This window comes from Orcinus orca, chromosome 10, assembly GCF_937001465.1.
Source record: "Orcinus orca chromosome 10, mOrcOrc1.1, whole genome shotgun sequence".
NCBI classification, from domain to species: Eukaryota; Metazoa; Chordata; class Mammalia; order Artiodactyla; family Delphinidae; genus Orcinus; species Orcinus orca.
Window position 1 is genome coordinate 46,446,546 of NC_064568.1, and position 20,198 is coordinate 46,466,743.

Below are 20,198 nucleotides of genomic sequence, written 5' to 3' on the forward strand. Positions count from 1 at the left end.
CTACACATGGTCCAGTCGCAACAGCATCACCTGTGAACTTGTTAGAAATGCAGAGTCTTGGTCCCACCTATAGACCTATAATTAGGGTTTACATTTAAACAGAGCCCCAGGGACTTCCCTGGTGGTCCAGTGGTTAAGACTCCACATTCCCAATGCAGGGGACACGGGTTCAATCCCTGGTCGGGGAACTAAGATCCCTCATGCTGTATGCCACATGGCGCGGCAAATAAATAGATAGGTAGAGAGATAGAGAGATGATAGATAAATAGAGCCCCAGGGGCTTTGTGTGCACATCTGGCATTTAGATAGATAAATAGAGCCCCAGGGGCTTTGTGTGCACATCTGTGCACAACCAAGTGGTTGACTTGGAGGAATTAAGGTGGGGCCCAGAAGGTGGAAAGGACTGGGCGATTGCTTTTAACTGGGTGGTCATATTACTTTGATAAAAATGTAAAAGCCACTATGAATAAAGGAACTAGATGTTTTAGCATATTATTTAAAGCCATAACATATATAAAAACAGAAGAACTAAAAATTTCAAAAGACAATTTGTGTGAAGGCAGGGTGAGGGCAGAGGGGTAGAATACATCAGCTAAATGCCGTATCTTTCCTACAGAGAGTCCAAAATATACAAGTCCAAAAATAGAGGTATAAGCAGTGATTTAGAAAAATGTGGATAACTACCAGAAAAAAAAAAAAAATGAAAAGAAGCAGAAGCAGAATCATTTGAAAGCTATTGGTCCCAGGGAGCAGTACTAGTAGAAAGGTGGTGGGCAGGAAAGAAGACTTTTATTTTTACGTTGGGCTTTCTGTACTGTGAATTTTTATTGGCATGTGTGTTATTTATAAAATTAAGTTTTAAAAAAGAAAGAATAGCTCTAAAGCTAACCAAAGTTAGAAGGGCAAGAGAGGATTTTTAGCATACAAAAGACGAACATATTTATAGGCAAAGGATCAAGAAAAAAATAGAAAGATATTAAAGATAGAAGAAAAGAAACGGCAAATAGACCTTGGTCCTTTACTTGTATCTGTGCCTCTGCCTGACCTTCCAAAGAATCTTCCCTGGAACTTAGATTTTCTGAATTCTGGAATTTCACTACACAGTTTTTCTTTGCTAAAAAATTTTTTTTCAGTTGCAAAAGCCATCCCTATTCCTCTCCCTTTCTCAGAGAGAATGATGCTATCAGTTGGGTGTGTTTTGTTTCCGTATCAGTTAACTGATGCTATACAACCACACTTGGGTGGCACACAACAGTAGGCATGCATGGCTCACATGTCTGGTGTGGTCGGTTTGGCAGCTCTATTCATTTTGCCTGGGTTTGCCCATAAGTCTGAGGGTCAGCTGACTATCAGCCAATCTAGGGTGGCCTCAGCTGGGACAACCGTGGAGACTGGACACTTCTCCAGGTGTCTCTCCTCCTCCAGCAGGCCAGCCTAGGCATCTTCTCTAAGTGATGGAAGAGGCACAAGAGCAAGCAAGCCCCAGTGTACCAGTGTCTCTAAAGCTTCCACTGTGTCCCACTTACAACATCCCATTGATTCAAAGCAAATCACATGTCTGAGCTCAGAGTCGGGAGGAGAGGATAAAACAAAGATATATAGCAAACGGTATAGATACAGGAAGGGGTGAAGAATTGGGAGCATCCTTGCAATCAGTCACACTACTAGATCAGGATTGGCAAGTTATGGACCACAGGCTGTATCTGACCCACCACCATTGGAACACAGCAAGGCTCATTCCTTTATGTACTGTCTATGGCTACCTTCACACTACAATGGCAGAATTAAGTAGTTGCAACAGAAGTGACGGTGCCTAAAATATTTACTACCTGGCCCTTTACAGAAAAATATACCAACTCTTGTTCTAGACCATTTTCTAAGCATTTATATATGTATATATTTATACATATGCCATGTTAACTGTTAATTTTTAAAATTTTACACAAAAGGGAACATACCATGCATATTATTCTATAATTTATTTTTCTACTTTAAAATATACCTTGGGATTTTTCTCTATCAGTACATATAGGTCTACCTTATTCTTTTTTTAAGCTTTTACATAGTTTTCTATTTTATGGATATACCATAGTATATTTAACCATAGGCATTCACATGCCCCACCCAACCCCACCGTTTTTTTGGTGTGTTGTTTTTTTTTTTTCTGCTGTTACAAACAATACTGCAGTGACTAACCTTACGTATGACTTTTGGTACATGTCTAAAGTGTATTTCTCTAGGATAAATACCTAGACATAAATGGAGCGGGTCAAAGGGTGTGCCTATTTTTTTCCAACACTTTATTATAAAACTTTCAAACAAACAGCAAAAATTAAATAAATTTAAGTTAGCACCAGTATGTCACTATCTACCATTAACATTTTTGTAAATTGTTTTATCATGTATCTACCCATTCCTCTATCAGTCCATTAATCCACCTAATTTTCTGATGTATTTACAAGTAAATTTGAGAAATCAGTACACTTTCCCCTAACTATTTCAACTTGCATATAGTTGACTAGTGTTAAATTTTTTTTAGGGTTTTGATTTCTTTTGATGTCGAATTTATGTGTAAGAAAATGTTCAGATCTTAAATGAATGTTCATGGAATTTTGATAAATTGTATGCCTGTGTCTCACCAAACTCCTTCAAAATATAGAACATAAACAGCACCCAAGAAAGTTTCCTCATGCCCCTTCTCACCCCTACACACACAGAAGCAGCTACTTTTCTGATAGTTTTCCATCCTTTTGCCTGTTCTAGAACTTCATTCAAATGAAGTCATACTCCATATATTCTTTTTGTAAGGATTTTCATTGTTCCACATCCTCACCAACATTTAGTATTGTTACTTTTTAATTTGAACCCATTTGAGAGGTGTGTGGTAGTATCTTATTGTGGTTTTAAACTGTAAGCCTCTGATGACTGTTGTCATCAAGCATTTGCAAGTCCTTATGGGAGCCATATAGCATTGTCTTTTGTAAGGTATCTGTTCAAAACTTTTGCCCATTTTTCTCAAGTATTTGTCTCTTAATTGTTGTCAAAATTCTTTGCATGTGCTGAATACCAGGTCTTTGTCAGTTTTATGTTTTGCAAATATTTTCTCCCAGTCTGTGGCTTGCCTATTTATTTCCTCAATGATGTCTTTTGATGAGCAGATGTTTTCAATTTTGATGAAATCTAATTTGTCAATTTAAAGATAGTTATTGCTTTCTGTGACCTGCCTAAGAAACTTTTTTCTACCACAATTCACAAAGATAGTCTTCAATGTTTTCTTGTAAACAATTGATAGCTTTAGCTTTTATCTTTAGGTCTAGGAGCCATCTTAAATTAATTTGGAGTAGAGTGAGGTAGAAATAGTATTTCATTTTTCCCTTCCATATGGATATTCATTTATTCCTACTCCATTTGTTGAAAAATTTATTTTCCTTTCTACATTGGATTATTTTAGCTGTTAAAAATCAAATGATTGCATAAACTAGGATGTATTTCTGGGCTCACTGTTCTGTGCTTTTGATCTATTTGCTGACCTTTATCCCAGCACCATTCTGCACAGTAGTAACTCTTACAGTCAAATGCTCTGACTTTGTTGTTTCTTTTCAGGATTGCTTTGGATATTCAAGGTCATTTGCATTACCATACAAGTTTTAAAATCTAGTTGTCAGTTTCTTTTTTAAAAAGTCTGCTGGGATTAAGATTGAGACAGAGAGAAACCTGTAGGTTAATTTAAGAATAATTACTATTTTAAACCAGTAGATTTTCCAATTAATTCACATGATATATTTTTCCATTTATTTAGATCTTCTTTAATTTAGCTCAGGATGTTTTACAGTTTTTAGTCTAAAGTTCTTGTATAGCTTTTGTTAAAATTTATCCTAAATATTTTACTTTAATATTTTTAAACAATGGAATTAATTTTTAAAAATTTCATTTCCAATTGTTCGCTGTTGGTACGTAAAAATACAATTTACTTTGGTATATTGACCTTGTATCCTGTGACTTTACTAAATTAACTTCTGAGTTTGATAGTTATTTTATGGAATCCATAGAACTTTATACCAAAAAATCATGTTATCTATAAATAGAGATAGTTTTAATTCTTTCTTTCCAATCTTTGTGTCTTTTATTTCTTTTTCTTCACTTGTTGCAATGGCTATCATCGCCAGTACAATGTTGAATAGAGGTGGTGAAGGTAGGCATTTCATTTCGTTCCCAGTCTTGGGGAAAATGTTCAAAATTTTACTATCAAGCATGATGTTGGCTATATGTCTTCAATAGGTTTGTTTTATCAGATTGAGGGATAACTTCCTAATCCTAGCTTGCTGTGAGTTGTTGTTATGGGTGGATGTTGACTATTGTCAAATGCTTTATCTGCATCTATTCAGATGATCATATGAGCTTTCTCCTTTATTTTGTTAATGCAGTAAATTACACTGATTGATTTTCTTTAATGTTAAACCAACCTTGCATTCCTCAGATAAACATTACTTGATCATGATATGTTATTCTTTTAGTATAATGTTGGGCCCAATTTGCTAATATTTTATTAAGAATATCTGTATCTGTACTCATGTGGGATATTAGTCTGTAATTTTTTTGGTAATAACTATGTGAGATTTTTTTATTAGGATTCTGTTAGACTAATAAATTGGAAAGTATTACCTCCTCCATTTTTTGAAAGAGTTTGATTAAAATGGTGTTATTTCTTGCATGTTTGATATAACTCACCAATGAAACCATCTGGGCCCCAGTGAAACCATCTGGGCCTAGAATTTTATGTGTTGGGAGGTTTTTTATGATTAATTCAAGTTATATTTAGTTATATGACTATTCAGATTTTCTCTATCATCTTGTGTCCATTTTGGTAACTTGTATTTCTCAAGGAATTTATCCATTTTATCTAATTTATCAAATATATTGGCATAAAATTGTTTTTATTTTTTAATTATCCTTTTAATGCCTTTAGGTCTTGTAGCAATATCCTTTCTCTCATTCCTGATATTGGTAACTTGTGTTCTTTCTTATTTTTTTTTCCTTGAACTGTCTAGCTGTTTTGTTGATATCTTCTAATAATCAACTTCCAGCTATGTTAATTTATTCTATTCTTTGGCAGTTTCTATTTCATTAATTTCTTCTCTTTTAAATTTTAAAACATAATACATAATAGACTTCAAAAAAAGCTATCAACATTCACTCCCAACAACAATGTACAAGAGTACACAATTCTCTCTTACCCTCTTCCATTCAGGACATTTATCAACATATAAATAATTGGATGTGTTAGAACTGATATTTCATTGTTTTCATTTTTATTTTCCCAACTACTGTTGAGATTGAACATTGTCACATGTTTATTGGCCATTTGTCTTTCCTTTTCTGTGAACTGTCTATTCATATTTTTCCCATTTTTAATTGGGCTGTGTTGACTTTTTTCTTGGATTGGTAATTTTTTATATACTTCTACATCAATTCATTGTTATATACATTGCAATTTTTCAGGTCAATAACATGCAGTTTAATTTTTTATAACATCTTTTATCACACTGTAGTTTTTTAATACAGACAACTTTTCAATATTTTATGTTTTGTCTCTTGCTTAACAATGCTAAATTTACTCCCAAAGCTATAAACATTCTAATTCATAGCTCCATATTTATCTAAGAATTGCTTCATAATTCACCTGAAATATTTTTGTTATGACAAGAGATAAAATCTAAGTTTATTTCTCTCCAGGTGGTTAGGAAATTATCTTAAGCATGAGTAGTCCATACTTTCCTCACTGAATTAAATATGCTGGATTTCTCTTATACAGAATTCTTAAATATACGAATTTGTATCTGAACTCTTAAATATTCCATTAATTAGTTTATTTCTAGACCAATGTCACACTTCTAATTACTAAAGCTTTACAGTATCTTTTGATATTTGGGATCCTTCATTATTTTTCTTTTTCAAAAATATGCCTTGACTATTTTATTCGTTTTCCATTCCAGATTAATTTTAGAATCAGCTTGTCAAATTCTAGGACAAATCCTGTTGGGCTTTTGTTTGAGTCTATATAGAACTTACAGACGAATTCATTGAAACCAACATCTGCATTATACTAAGGCATCCTATCCAAGAACAGAGTATGTCTCTTCATTAATTCACATCCTTTAAATATATCAGTGAAGTTTTATGATATTTTACATACTGATTTTTTACATCTCTTAGATTTGTTTCAAAACATTTTATTGGGCTTCCCTGGTGGCGCAGTGGTTGAGAGTCCGCCTGCCGATGCAGGGGACACGGGTCCGTGCCCTGGTCCAGGAAGATCCCACATGCTGTGGAGTGGCTGAGCAAAAAAAAAACATTTTATTTTTTACATTGCTATTGTAACTGGGATTTTTTTCCTATTTCATTCTTTAATTTGTTATTGCTGGTTTAAAGGAAAGCTATTGATAATTTTTTCTCCTATTCTATCTGGCATATTTGCTGTACTCTCTTATTAATTTGAATAAATTTTGAAAGTAGACATTGTAAGTGAAATAACTGATAACCTAACTTCTAAGATCCACATATATAATCTTAATTGTTTGTGGCAAAAATAGAAAAATAATCAACAATTTTATTTCACTTCCTTGGAATTGACGTCAGTATTCACTAGATTAAGGTAGAAAGATATGCACACTTATTGTCCATATCTGTTGGGTTAATTTTTCCGGATCTCATTTTAAATTTAGGTTTAGGAGCCTTTAGTTATGTAGTGTAAGACCTCAAACTTCAATTGCTCCCTGACATCTCTGAGCTGCACAGGGCTCTATGAGTTCCCCTGTTCTCTCTGGATATACACCCCCCACACAGCAGGAAAGGCTTCCCTCTGGGCTAGTTCCTCTATCAGCCAGACCAGCTGCACCCCACCTAGTCCTCAATCTCATGGGCTTCACCTCCCTGTCAGCCTGTGGAATTATTCAAACAAGCCAATCATGTTCTTCTGCAAGAACCAGGCAGCACTCCCAACCACCAGTTACTACAAAGGCTGCCTCCTACCCCACCCCACTTCCAGGTTCACTTGCTCCCCCACGGAGCCCTTGTGTGGCCCTATGTGATGTGATGTCCTCCTCCACTGGGCTGAGTTTCCATGACTAATAAACTGCTGCCAGTTGCATGTATCAGTGTTAGATGTTGGTGTTTGGTGATCTTGTACTACTTACAGCAGGAAATCTCTCCTTCACCATCACGGTGAATAGAAGGTAATCAGAATAAGTAATCAAATCATTTTTGTTCTAAGCATGTCTCTCTTCTGGCTTAACTGAATAATGATGGTGAAATAGATATAATTCTTCCTGAAATTCATACAGATGGAGGAGTAATGTGCCCTTTGGACATCACTTGTCCTTAATGACTCCCTAGCACCCATGTGCTCCAAGGGGAGTAATTTGTAATTTGCTCCAGAGGCAGCCCCAGGCATGCCTAAATTCTCAAAGGGGATATTGGTTGATGTGTTTCAGGTAGTAGACCACCTAAACCCCAGTGCTCACAAACATCACAGGTCTCAGCAGACTTAGCTCCATCTTGGTGCTCTCTGTAATTCAAGTTCCTCCCATCTCTCTTTTCTTCTAAAATTTCCTTATTCCAAATAGAAGTATCTTAGTGTATTAGATTTCTTTTGCCGTGTAACAAACTTCCACAAACTTAGTGGCTTAAACAATATAAATTTAACATCTCCTTTTAGTCAGGAGCCCAGATACAGTTCTGCTGGATCCTGTGTTCTAGGAGTGGAATCAAGGAGTTGGCCAGGGCTATGGTCCCATCTGGAGCTTGGTGTCATCTTCCAGGCTCACTGAGCTTGTTGGCAGAATTTAATTCCTTGCAGGGGTAGAACTCATGATGGCTTCCATCTTCTTTGAGGCCAGCAGGAAGCCATCTGCTGTAGCTTTAATCTTTCTGACTTCTGTCTCTGATTCTAGCCCCAGATTTAAAGGACTTACATGATTAGATCAGGCTACCCAAGAGACTCTCCCTTTTGGTTAATTCAAAGTCAACTGATTAGGGACCTTAATTACATCTTTGCTATACTGCAGAACCTAATCATGGGAGTGATATCCCATCATGTTCATAAGTCCTGTTCACAATCAAGGGGAGAGGACTATATAGGATGTGTACCCCAAGGCGGGGTGGGGGGGAGGGAGAATCATATTTTCTCTGCTCTCAGTCCGGCTTCCCCTTCTATCCCTTCCAAAGCTTCTTGGCCAAAGGTCACTTGGCCTTATTACCACCAGTGAGCATCCCTTTGACCAGGGGGAAATATGGTTTTTGTCCCTGTTCCTTCTGGAATGGGGTGGGGTCTCAGAATCTGTATATCACTTGATAGCTACCTGGCTGCTCCAGTTTGAAAGCCAAGGGCTTGATGACCTGTGAACCCCCTCACCCCACACCTCACACCAGCTGACTAAAATTATGAGTTTAATTGATATTTGTTGTTATTCTTCACAGTGTGTTTCCTGAAAAGTGCTCCCATTGTCACATCAGAGTTGATCCCATCAAAGGCTCTGGGTCCTACTGTCCTCCTGTGCTTAGGAAAACACTTTTCATTCAGGTAGGAAATGGATTATGAACATTGGTAAAGGATGCTGACATCCTCCCACACTTTCCACCTCTTCTTTACACCTGCACATCCTTGGAGCTGAAAAGGAAGATGGGGAACCATTGTGCAGTCTAAATGGGCTTCCATTTCTACAGTCACAAAACTCTCTGTGCTTAAGCCTCAGTGTTCACATCAAGCAAATTAGGGGAAATTTTTTACTTTATAAAAATTATTCTTTGTTGTACAAAAGGATCCAATGGAAGTTTTCTTTTAATATCCAAGTTCTCTAGTGTATTTCAAATATAATTCAGTTTCCAACAATTCAGTTGACTCTTTTTTTAGGAATGCATCAGTTGTGTAAAGCCAGGTATGCCAGAAAGTTCCTCATTATTGGTTTTAGTGTTTTTGAAGTTCAAGGATGAAATTCTATAGATTCATAGAAGATATTGGAGGACCCGGTTATGGTTTCTGGAAATGGAATCTCCCATGGAGTGGTTCAGATAAAAGAAAGCTAAGAAAGAAAAAAATCACAGGCTATTCTGAGACCCTATAATCTATCTTCATTCTCTATTTTTGATAATGTCACTTTTAGCAGATGTCATTATTAAAATCTTACAACCAATGACTATAACTAGTATTTCAACTTAAACCTCTGGAGTCATCTTATTTCCGGAAGGTTCTCGGATGAGCAATACTTTTGTTCCCATCAAACAACCCAGGGAACCAAGGTATCAAAGATTGACTGAAATGCCCAGGGTGATAGATCTATCTGCCCAGGGCAGATAGAACACTTAGATAATTGAACTTGGCCCAGAGCCAAGTTCATTAGTTGGTGCTCAATAAATATTTATGAAATGAAGAACTGAGTCTTTTATCTGGCCAGTTCTGTAGACTTTTCACTTCATTGTGCTGCCTCTGAGCTCAGCAGGGACTACTTATTAGCACACCCTGCTTGTGAGGGACTAACAACATGGCAGGTTGGAAGACTTGCCTCCTGTTTGTGTTTTTTGTGTATAAAAATGCAACCCACACATAACTTCTCAATGTACTCAGGGTGCTCTTTTGACTTAAACGTTTTCCCAAGAGTCAGTTGGGGGTGGGGTTGACTCTTGACATGGACAGGCAGCACGCGACCTGTGCTTGGAAGGGCCTTGCACTTGGTTTAATTAACTCGTTTCTCCAGTTGGAAGTTCTTATTTTTTGACCAAGGAGCCTGCATTTTCATTTTTCACTGGGCCCTACAAATATGTAGCAAATCCTGGGGGCAGAGAACAATCATTTTTTAAAAAAACATCTCTAAAATATTAAGCCTTTTGATAGGAGTGATACAGGCATTTTATATTTGTGATGCTATAACCATAATAGTGAAAGCTAAAAAGGTTCAGAGAGAAAAAAAAACTTGGAGGAAAAATAAGAAGTCATGCAGGTTTCACTTAGTTCTCGTATTTGTCTTTGAAGAGGCAAGTCAATGGGACTGGCAAGGTGACTGTTTGCCAAGGTCAGTGTTGCCTTCAGTGACCATATAAGTGGGGAGACAAGGAGAAGATACTTCCTGAGCCAGAAGCATCAATATATCTTGGCTATTTTCATTTCTGTCATGTAGGGTGGAAAAAAAATACCCTCTAATTGACGCAGCAAGGAAACCTGGGTGAAACAGATTCAGGTCACCAAAAGTAAACAATAACAAAATTGGAGTGGGGACAGAGGTGGGGAGGACCTCTTGACAGTGAGCCTTTGCAAGTTGTATAGAAACACCTTTGTAGCGTAGGTAAATATTTCTGACAAATCAAACCATAAGCTTTTCTCTTTTTTTGGAAAATTTTTATTGTGGTAAGTAAATTTTACCATTTTAGCCATTTTTAAGTGTACAGTTCAGTGGCATTAAGTACATTCACAATGTTGTGCAACCATCACCACTGTCCATTTCCAGAACATTTTCATCATCCCAAACAGAAACTCTTTACGTATGAAACAATAACTCCTATACCCTTCTCTCCTCAGTCCATGATAATCTCTATTCTACTGTCTGTCTCTATGGATTTGCCTACTCTAGGTATCTCATATAAGTAGAATTACATAATATTTGTCTTTTTGTATCTGGCTTCTTTCACTTCGCGTAATATTTTCAAGGTTCATGAATGTTGTAGCCTGTGTCGGAATTTCATTCCTTTTTAGGGCTGAGCAATATTCCATTTATGTATATACCACATTTTGTTTATCAGCTAATCTGTTGATGGACATTTGAGTTGTTTCCATCTTTTGATTATTGTGAATAATGCTTCTATGCATACTGATGTGCAATATCTGTTTGAGCCCCTGCTTTCAATTCTTTTGGGTGTAAACCTAGAAATGGAGTTGCTCCTTCATATGGTAATTCCAAGTTTAACATTTTAGGAATGACCAAACTGTTTTCCACAGCAGCTGTACCATTTTGCATTCCCACCAGCTATGCACAGGGTCCAATTTCTCCATATCCTTAGAAACACTTGTTATTTTCTGGGTTTTGTTTTTGGTTTTCTTTATAATACCCATCCTAATGGGTATGAAGTCGTAACTCATTATGATTTTGATTTGCATTTCCCTAATAACTAGGGGTGTTGAGCATCTTTTCATGTGCCTATTGGCCATTTGTTTGTCTTCTTTAAAGAAATGTCTATTCAAGTCCTTTGCAAATTTTTGAATTGGGTTACTTGGTTTTTCGTTGTTCAGTTGTAGGAGTTCTTTATATAATCCCTTATCACATATATGATTTGCAAATATATTCTCCCATTCTGCGGGCTGTCTTTCCAGTCTCTTGATAGTATCGTATGATGCATAAAAGTTTTAAATTTTGGTGAATTTATCTATTTTTCTTTTGTTCCATGTGCTTTTGGTGTTATAACCAAAAAATCATTGCCAAATCCAATGCCATGAAACCATAAACTTTTTATTGGACAAAATAACTTTTAGAATTTCAACAGTTGACTGCCAAAAAAAGCTTTAGAAAAGTGCATGAATATTCAAATATATGATATAGGAAGGTTGAAATTTAAAAGGATGAAAAAATATATATCATTCAAATATTAAGTTTTTAAAAAGCAGGAGTGGCTACATTAATACCAAAGTAGGCTTCAGAACAAAGAAAATTACTAGAGACAAAGCTGGACTTTATGTAATGAAAAGGATAATCTACCAGGAAGACATAACAATCCTAAATGTATATGCACCAAACCACAGAGCCTCAAAATATATGACACAAAAGCTGATAGAGCTTAAAGGAGAAATAGACAAATCCACAGGTAAAGTTGGGGACTTTTAGTATCCCCTTCTCAGTAACTGATAAAAACTACTAGCCAGAAAACCATTAAGGACATAGAAGAACTCAACTACATCATTAACCTATAGGATCTAATTGACATTAATGAAAAACTCCACCCAACAACAGCAGAATACACATTTTTTTCAAGAGCCCATGATATATAGACCATATCTTGGCTCATAATATAAACCTCAACAAATTTAAAAGAATTGAAGCATACAAAGTGTATTCTTTGACCATAAATCAAATCAAACTAGAAATCAATAACAGAAAAAAATCTCTAAACACTTGGAAATTAAATAACACACTTCTGAAAAAACATGGATCAAAGAGGAATTCCCAAAATAAAATTTAAATATAATAGAACTGAGTGAGAATGAGAATACATGTCAAACTTTGTGAGACACAACTGAAGCAGTTCCAAGAGAGAAATTAATAGCACTAAATGCTTACACTAGAAAATAGGGAAGGTCTCAAATGAGTAATGTAACTTCCTATCTCAAAAAGCTAGAAAAGTAAAGCAAGAAGAAGGAAGGAGAAAATAAATAGAAGGACATAAATAAATGAAATTGAAAATAAGAACACAATTGAGAATGATCAATGAAACAAAGAGCTGGTTCTTCAAAAAATCAATAAAATTGATAACCCCCAGCAAGATGTACAAAAATAAAAAGAAGAAACAAATCACCTATGTCAGGAATGAAACTAGGGATATCACTGTGCTGTAGTCATTAAAAAGAAAAGGTGAAATACCATGAACAACTTCATTCTCAACTTATTAGAAGAAATGAAAAAACTTAGAAGAAATGAATCAAAGTCTTGAAAACCCTAAGCTACCAAAACTCAACAAAGATGAGATAGATCACCTGAAATGTCCTATAACCATTAAAGAAATTAAATTCGTAAGTAAAACTCATTAAAAAATGCCCAGGCCCAAAGAATTCTACCAAACTTTCAAAGAATAACTAACACCAATTTTATACAATCTCTTCCAGAAAATAGAAAAGAAGGGAATACTTCTCAACTCATTTTACGAGGGCCTGATACCAAAATGAAACAAATGCGGTACAAAAAAAAAAAGTTCACATCAATATCTTTCATGAAATTAAACGCAAAAGCCTTCACCAAAATATTAGCAAATTGAATCAAAATATGTACAAGAAGAATTATGCACTGTGACCAAGTGGGATTTATTCCAGGTGTTTAAGGTTGGTACAACATTCAAAAACCAATCAGCGATATGAATTTACCATATCATATGATGATATCAAACAATTTGACAAAATCCAACATCCATTCATTGTAAAAAACTCTAAACCAGTTAGGAATAGAGGAGAATTACCTCAACTTGATAAAAAAGCATCTACAAAAACCCTACAAAAACATACTTGAAGGTGAAAGACTGAATTCTTTCCCTCTAAGTTTAGGAACAAGACAAGGATGTTTGTTCTCACCACTCTTATCCAACACAGTACCGGAAGTTCTAGACACTGAAATAAAGCAAGAAAGTAAAGGTATACAGATTGGAAAGAAAGAAAGAAAACTGGCCCTCCTCACAGATAACATAACGGTCACATAGAAAACTCTTAGAACTGATAAGTAAATTCCGCAAGGTTGCAGGATACAAGATCAAAACACAAAGATTAATTGCATTTCTATATTAACAATGCTCATGTGGAAACCAAAATTAAAAGTACAATATCACTTACAATTGATCCAAAGACAATGAAACCTTTAGGTATAAATCTAATAAAACATGAACAGGATCTGTATGCTGAAAATTGCAGAATGCTGCTGAAAGAAATCAATGAAGTCCTAAGTAAAGGAATAGATATACCATGCTCATGGATTAGAAGATTCAACATAGAAAAGATGTCAGCATTCCCCCCAAAAGGATCTATAGACTCAATGCAATCACTATCAAAATCACACCAAGGTGGTTTTTTTTTTTTCTTTTGGTAGTTACAGAAAGCCCATTCTAAAATTTATATGAAAAGGAACAAGACCTAGAATAGCTAAAACAATCTTTAAGAAAGAAGAATAAAGTGAAAGGAATCACTCTACTTGATATTAAAGCTTACTACATAGCTACAGAAGTCAACACAGTGTGGTATTGGTAAAGTGATAGCCACATAGATCAATGGAACTGAATAGAGGACACAAAAATAGACCCACACAAATATGCCAACCAACATTTCATTAATGTGCAAAAGTAATTCAATGAAGCAATGAGAGCTTTTTCAACAAATGATGCTAGAACAACTTGGTACCATAGGCAAAAATACATCTCAACCTAAACTTCACACCTTACAGGAATATTAACTCAAAATGAATCACAGAACTAAATTTAAAATGTAAAGCTATAAAATTTATTTAAAAGTTGGAGAAAAATCTTCTGAATTGAGGGCTAGGCAAAAGTCCTTAGACTTGGTACCAAAAGCAAAATCCACAAAATGAAAGGATGATAAATTATATCTTTCAAAATTGGAAGATTTTGCTCTGCAAAAGTTCATGTGAAGAGGATGAAAAGACATGCCAATAAATTGGACAACCTAGAAGAAATGGATAAATTCCTAGAAACACACAACCTACCAAGACTGAATCAAGAAGAAATAGAAAGCCTGACCAGATCTATAACAAATAAAGAGATTAAATCAGTAATCAAAAACCTCCCAACAAAGAAAAGTCCAGACCAGATGCTTTCATAGGTCAATTCTACCAAACTTTTAAAGCAGAATTAATACCAATCCTTTTAAAACTCTTCCCAAAAAATAGAAGAGGAGGGAACACTTTTAAAACTCATTTTATGAGGGCAGCGTCACACTGGTACCAAAGTCAAAGACACTACAAGACAAGAAAACAAAAAATCCTGAATAGGTAGCCAAAGCAATTTTGAGCAAGCCAGAGACAGCACACTTCCTTATTTTGAAATATATTACAAAGCTACAGTAAACAAAATAGTCAACACTATTGTTGGTACTTGCATAAAAACAGACATATAGACCAATGGAACAGAATAGAGAAACCAGAAAAATAAGCACACACATATATGGTCAACTGATTTTTGACAAAGGTGCCAAGAATACACAATGGGGAAAGAATAGTCTCTTCAATAAATGGTGTTGGGAAAACTGGATATCCACACACAAAGAATGAAATCAGACCCTTACACCATACACAAAATTTAACTCGAAAAGGATTAAAGTGCTTCCCTGGTGGTGCAGTGGTTGAGGGTCTGCCTGCCGATGCAGGGGACACGGGTTTGTGCCCCAGTCCGGGAAGATCCCACATGCTGCAGAGCGGCTGTGCCCGTGAGCCATGGCCACTGAGCCTGCGTGTCCGGAGCCTGTGCTCCACAACCGGAGAGGCCACAACAGTGAGAGGCCCGTGTACTGCAAAAAAAAAAAAAAAAAGGATTAAAGAGTTAAACAGGACACCTGAAGCCCTAAAATTCCTAAAAGAAAACATAGGGGAAAAGCTTCCTGACATTGGTCTTGGCAACGATTTCTTTGATATAACACCAAAAGCACAGGTAACAAAAGCAAAAATAGACAAGTAGGACTACATCCAGCTAAAGAGCTCCTGCACAGTAAACAATCAACAAAATGAAAAGACAACCTACAAAATGGGAGAAAATATCAATATTTGCAAAACATGTATCTGATAAAGGGTTAGTATCTAAACATATATACTGTATACATCTATTGCCTATAGTTAACAATACAGTGTCATATACTTAAAAATTTGCTAAGAAGGTAGATCTTATTTAAGTGTTCTTATCACAAACTAATAATAAAAAAGAAGGTGGGAAGAAACCTTTAGATGTGATAGATATGTTTATGGCATAGATTGTGGTTGAGAGTGTCATAGGTATATACTTATCTCCAAAGTCATCAAGTTGTATACATTAAATATGCACAACTTTTTGTATGTCAATCATACCTCAATAAAGTGCTTTTAAAAAAAAAACTCTCAAAACGTAACAGTAAAAAAACCCCAAAAAACTCTAATTAGAAAATGGGCAAAAAATGTGAACAGACAACACACAAAAAGGGGGATAGAGATGACAAACCAGCATATAAAAAATAATATCATTAGCCATCAAGGAAATGCAAATTAAAACCACAATGAAATATTACTACATTTATCAAAATCACTAGAATAAAAAATAATACCACCACCAAATGCTGTGGAAGATGAGGAGAAACTGAATCCTTCATATATTGCTGTTGGCACAGGCGCTCTGGAAAAGAGTATGGCAGTCTCCTACAAAACTAAAAATATGCTTACCATATGACCCAGCAATTGCCCTCTCAGGCATCTGTCCCAGAGAAATGAAGTTATCTTCACACAAAATCCTGTACACAAATGTTCCTAGGAGTTTTATTTGTAACAGCCCAAATCTGGAAACAACCCAGATGTCCTTCAGCAAATGAAGGGTTAAACGAACTGTTTACCTTTGTGGTAGCTGCATTCCATGGAATACCACCCAGCAATAAAAAGAAGAATCTACTGATACAGTGACTTGAATGAATGTTAAGGGAATGATGCTGAGTGAATAAAACCAGTCCAGAAAGATGACATTACTGTATAGTACCATTTATATGACATTCTTGAAATGACAAAATTATAGAAGAACAGATTAGTGGTTATCAGACACCCCTCCCCCAAGTGTGGTTATAAAAAGGCAACAAGAGGGATCCTGTGTGAGGGAGCGGTTCTGTACCTTGACTGTGATAGTGGATCTGGACCCACACATATGATAAAACTGAATAGAACTAAATACCTACACACACGAGTACGAGTAAAACTGGGCAGATCTAAATAGGATCAGTGGATTTGATCAAAGCCAATATCCTGGTTATGACATTGTACCACAGTTTTGGGAATTGTTACCATTGTAGAAAACTGGGTGAAGGGAGCACAACATCTCTCTATATTGTTTCTTAAGAAACTTCACGTGAATCTACGATAATCTCAAACTACTTTAATATTATTTTAAAAGTGTGAATTCCTCTGGGCTATTTATTTTTTTTAAATAAATTATAATCCTCTTAAAAATGTCATGGCCAGGGGCAGAAATCTATTTCATAATTTTTAAGAAACCACCTAGCTCCTGAGTGCCACTCCCTCACCTTGCTATCGGCTACGTGATGTGCACTGCATAGTGTTGGAATTAGGAGTTGGAGAGCGATCTTGGTCGTGGCCTCGTGGTGTTCAGGTGTGTGTGTCTATAGGTGGGCACGGGTGTGATGGTGAAAAAAGAGAAAGCAGAGGGAGAGCTATGCCTTCCCTACTGTCGGGGAGGGTGGCCAGCTGACGAAGGTGCTGTGCTGAAAGACAGGGAAGGGTTTAAGGAGGGTGCTGGCGCCTCAGGAACGCCTTCGTGCTGCACTCTCCAGGAGGCCGTGGGCGGTGGCTGAACAGCCGGGGTGCAGTGACTGAACCCCACCTTGCACAGGAAAAGGTGAGTGCGGGACGCGCGCGGAAGGTGCGGCCTCTGAGTAGCGGCCCGCAGGCGTGCTGGGCAGCCCGGCTGGCAGAGGCGGCGCCCGGTTTTGGAAGCTGCAGCCGAGACGCCAAGGAGACTCCGAACGCAAGGAGCGAAGCGTGGCGGCCGGGGAGGGTGGGGCCGCCCAGAAATCCCGGCGGCGCCAGCCGGGTAGCTTCTGCGGGCCGGGGGCGCGCACACGCGAGGCACGTGGGTGTGGAGCAACCCGCGCAGCTGGGCCTCCTTCCTGCGGCGCCGCGGCGACCGGGTGCCGGCGCTGGAGGAACCGCGGGTGGGGCGCCCGCCCCGTGCAGGCGCCCCCCGCAGCCCCAGCCCGGCACCCAGAGGACAGTCCAGGGGCGGGGACCGCACCGAGGCCCGGCGCCTGGAGGCGCTCTCCGCGCGCCTCTCTTCCCCGTTGCGGGGGTCCTCCTTCCCGCGCCGGTGCGGGAAGCCCGGCGGCTTTGTCCGGGGATGTCTGGGAGCGCTGGCGGGGACGAAGGGGCTTCCCTGCCTGCCACACCCTGGCATGGGGGAAAGACTGGGATGGACAGAGCCTGGTGGGAGCGCCGAGGGGCTCGGAGAACTGCACCCGCAGCCGAGCTCCGGAGACTGGCTCCGGGGACCCGCGAGGGCCGGTGGGTTCTACATGGGTGGACCCCGAGCTGGGGGCAGTGGTGGGGTCGCCGTCGCGTGCGGTTCCCTATGCCAGCACACGAACGCGGGCACACAGCGTCTGGCTGCCATCCGCCGGTGGCGGGGCTGGCGCCGCGAGCGCGCGGGGGAGGGAAGGGGGGCGGGGATGGTTGGGGGCGGTCCGCGACTGAGGTGTGGCCGCGGGGGGGAGGGGGCGGGAGGCACCGGAAGGCTTTGGCCCTGCTGCCGCAGCAGCTCCGCAGTCCCCGCCCGGCGCGGGGGAGGCGGCGGCGGGCCGTGTGGTGCCTGCGGGCCACACTGCGGTCCGTGTCGGCGTTAACCTGTCCTCCGAATAAAAGGAAAAGGCAGAGTCCGTTTAAAGGGGCGTGGGCGGGCAAAGACTTTTGCTGGTTCCGGCCGGCGCGGAGAGGTTGGCCGCGGGGACTTGGGAGTTGCAGGGTACCGCCAGGTGTCATAACGCGGGGAGGTGACCGCCCGCGCAGCGGCGCCTCCACTTGGGTTGAGCTTCCGAGAGCGCGACCCAAGATGGGGAGATCTTTAAATTGGGCATTTCCCACAGTAGTCCTAAACCTAGCATTAACCCCTTCCCGCCCTCACCCCACACACCTCCAAATGCTTAGCAGTCTTCTAAGCGCTCGGTATTACCAGCCTAATTTTATGTGAAAAACCAGGACAAATTCGTCACTCTATTAACCTCTCCGTCCCCAAGACCCCAGAGGCAGCTTTCTATGGCCCTAAGACGTGGTCACTCGAAACCCACAGTCCTCGGCTTTTTGCTACGCAAACCCGGGAGGATGCCACCGGAGGACGCTGAAGGCAATGTCTCAGTGGCCGCCCGGCGCCGGTGAGACGGCCGCGCGAGCCGAGTGGGGACGAGCCTCGCGTCCCCCTCCCCAGGCGAGCGGGTCGGCCCTGCACGGACACTTGGTCTCTCTCTCTCTCTCTCTCTCTCTCTCTCTCTCTCCACCCCCTCTCTCCCTCTCCCCCCCGCTTTCCCTCTCCCCCTTCGGGTATCGCGCATTTTCTCAACAGAGCGTGACCTGGTAGACAATGAATCGAGAACCCGCCTGCCCTTGTCCGAGCTGCCTCCCGACATCTCTGCCCTTCACCGTGGCGGGCGCTGTGTGGGCACCTGGACCGCCCCGGTACCTCGGTCCCCAGCTCCCTACTCCCCGAGCGGCGGGAGAAGGACCTTTACGAGTTACCTGACTCAGGTTCGAGGCCGTCCCCCTCGCTCTGCTTCCCAAGGGCAGAGTCCATGAAAGTCCGAAGCATCTGTGCCACTCACCTTCCCCCATGCGGGGCGACCCCCTGCGCGCGCGCGCGTGTGTGTATGTGTGTGTGCGCGCGCGCGCGCGCGGTAAGCATTTAACAGCACAAAGTAAATTCCCAGACGTGCAAGACAAAGCATTTCAGGCAAAGATGTTCCAGCGTTCTAGTTTAAAAAAACCACCACCACCAACAACACAGACACACACGCATCTCGAGGCACTGAGTCAGTGCTCGCCGCCTGCCTCGGCTTCTGGAGCGTCCGCATCCCGGTTAAGGATTTTAACTGCATCTCCGCCAGATCCGCAGATCCGCTTGGAAATTACCTCCTCTGGCGGTGCCGCAACAAGTGGTCCCGCCGCCTACCCTGCGCTACAGCTTCCCGGTCCCCAGTCGGCCGGATGGGGGTGAATGCGAGGAGGAAGACTGCTGATTTTCGATTGTGAAAATGCTGTCTGCGTCCTGTGCGCTGCAATTCTCTTGTCACAATCAACCTTTTAATGTGGTGGTATCATTAACACCTGGAAATGGAAAACTTACCCATCTTCCTATTAAAGAGGTGTTGATTTTTAACCGAGCATTTTTTTTCCCGACGGACTTACACTTTACTGATGCGATTTCCCCAACCTTCTGTGGTTTGGAGAAGCGGGGGGGTGGGGGGGGTAGGGTGGGGGACGTAACGGCCGCCAGGCTTTTATTTTTAGAACAGATACTTCTCCCCCTTTCCCTACCCAATTTACAATGATTATATTCTCAGCTTCCTCAAAGGTTCCCTACCTAGGTTTTGTGCCAGAAGCTTTACGGTTAAACCTGCTCACCACTTGTCCCATGCCCAGCGAAGCCCAGGTACCAATGGGTCAAGGTTCCCTGGCTTCCACACTGTCACATTCCTGTTAGAATAGGCCCTCAAGGGCGAA

At 40.0% G+C, this 20,198-nt stretch overlaps 1 protein-coding gene across 1 annotated transcript; it reads left to right on the forward strand.

Moving 5' to 3' along the window:
• Window positions 1-4,149: 4,149 nt before the first annotated feature.
• LOC125965579 (translation initiation factor IF-2-like) lies at window positions 4,150-19,854 on the forward strand. The gene is made up of 4 exons (XM_049715762.1): window positions 4,150-4,192; window positions 17,267-17,331; window positions 17,373-17,993; window positions 19,045-19,854. Exons 1-4 carry the CDS (start codon window positions 4,150-4,152, stop codon window positions 19,057-19,059), a joined length of 744 nt encoding a protein of 247 aa, XP_049571719.1. The 3' UTR covers window positions 19,060-19,854.
• The last annotated feature ends 344 nt before the right edge of the window (window positions 19,855-20,198 follow it).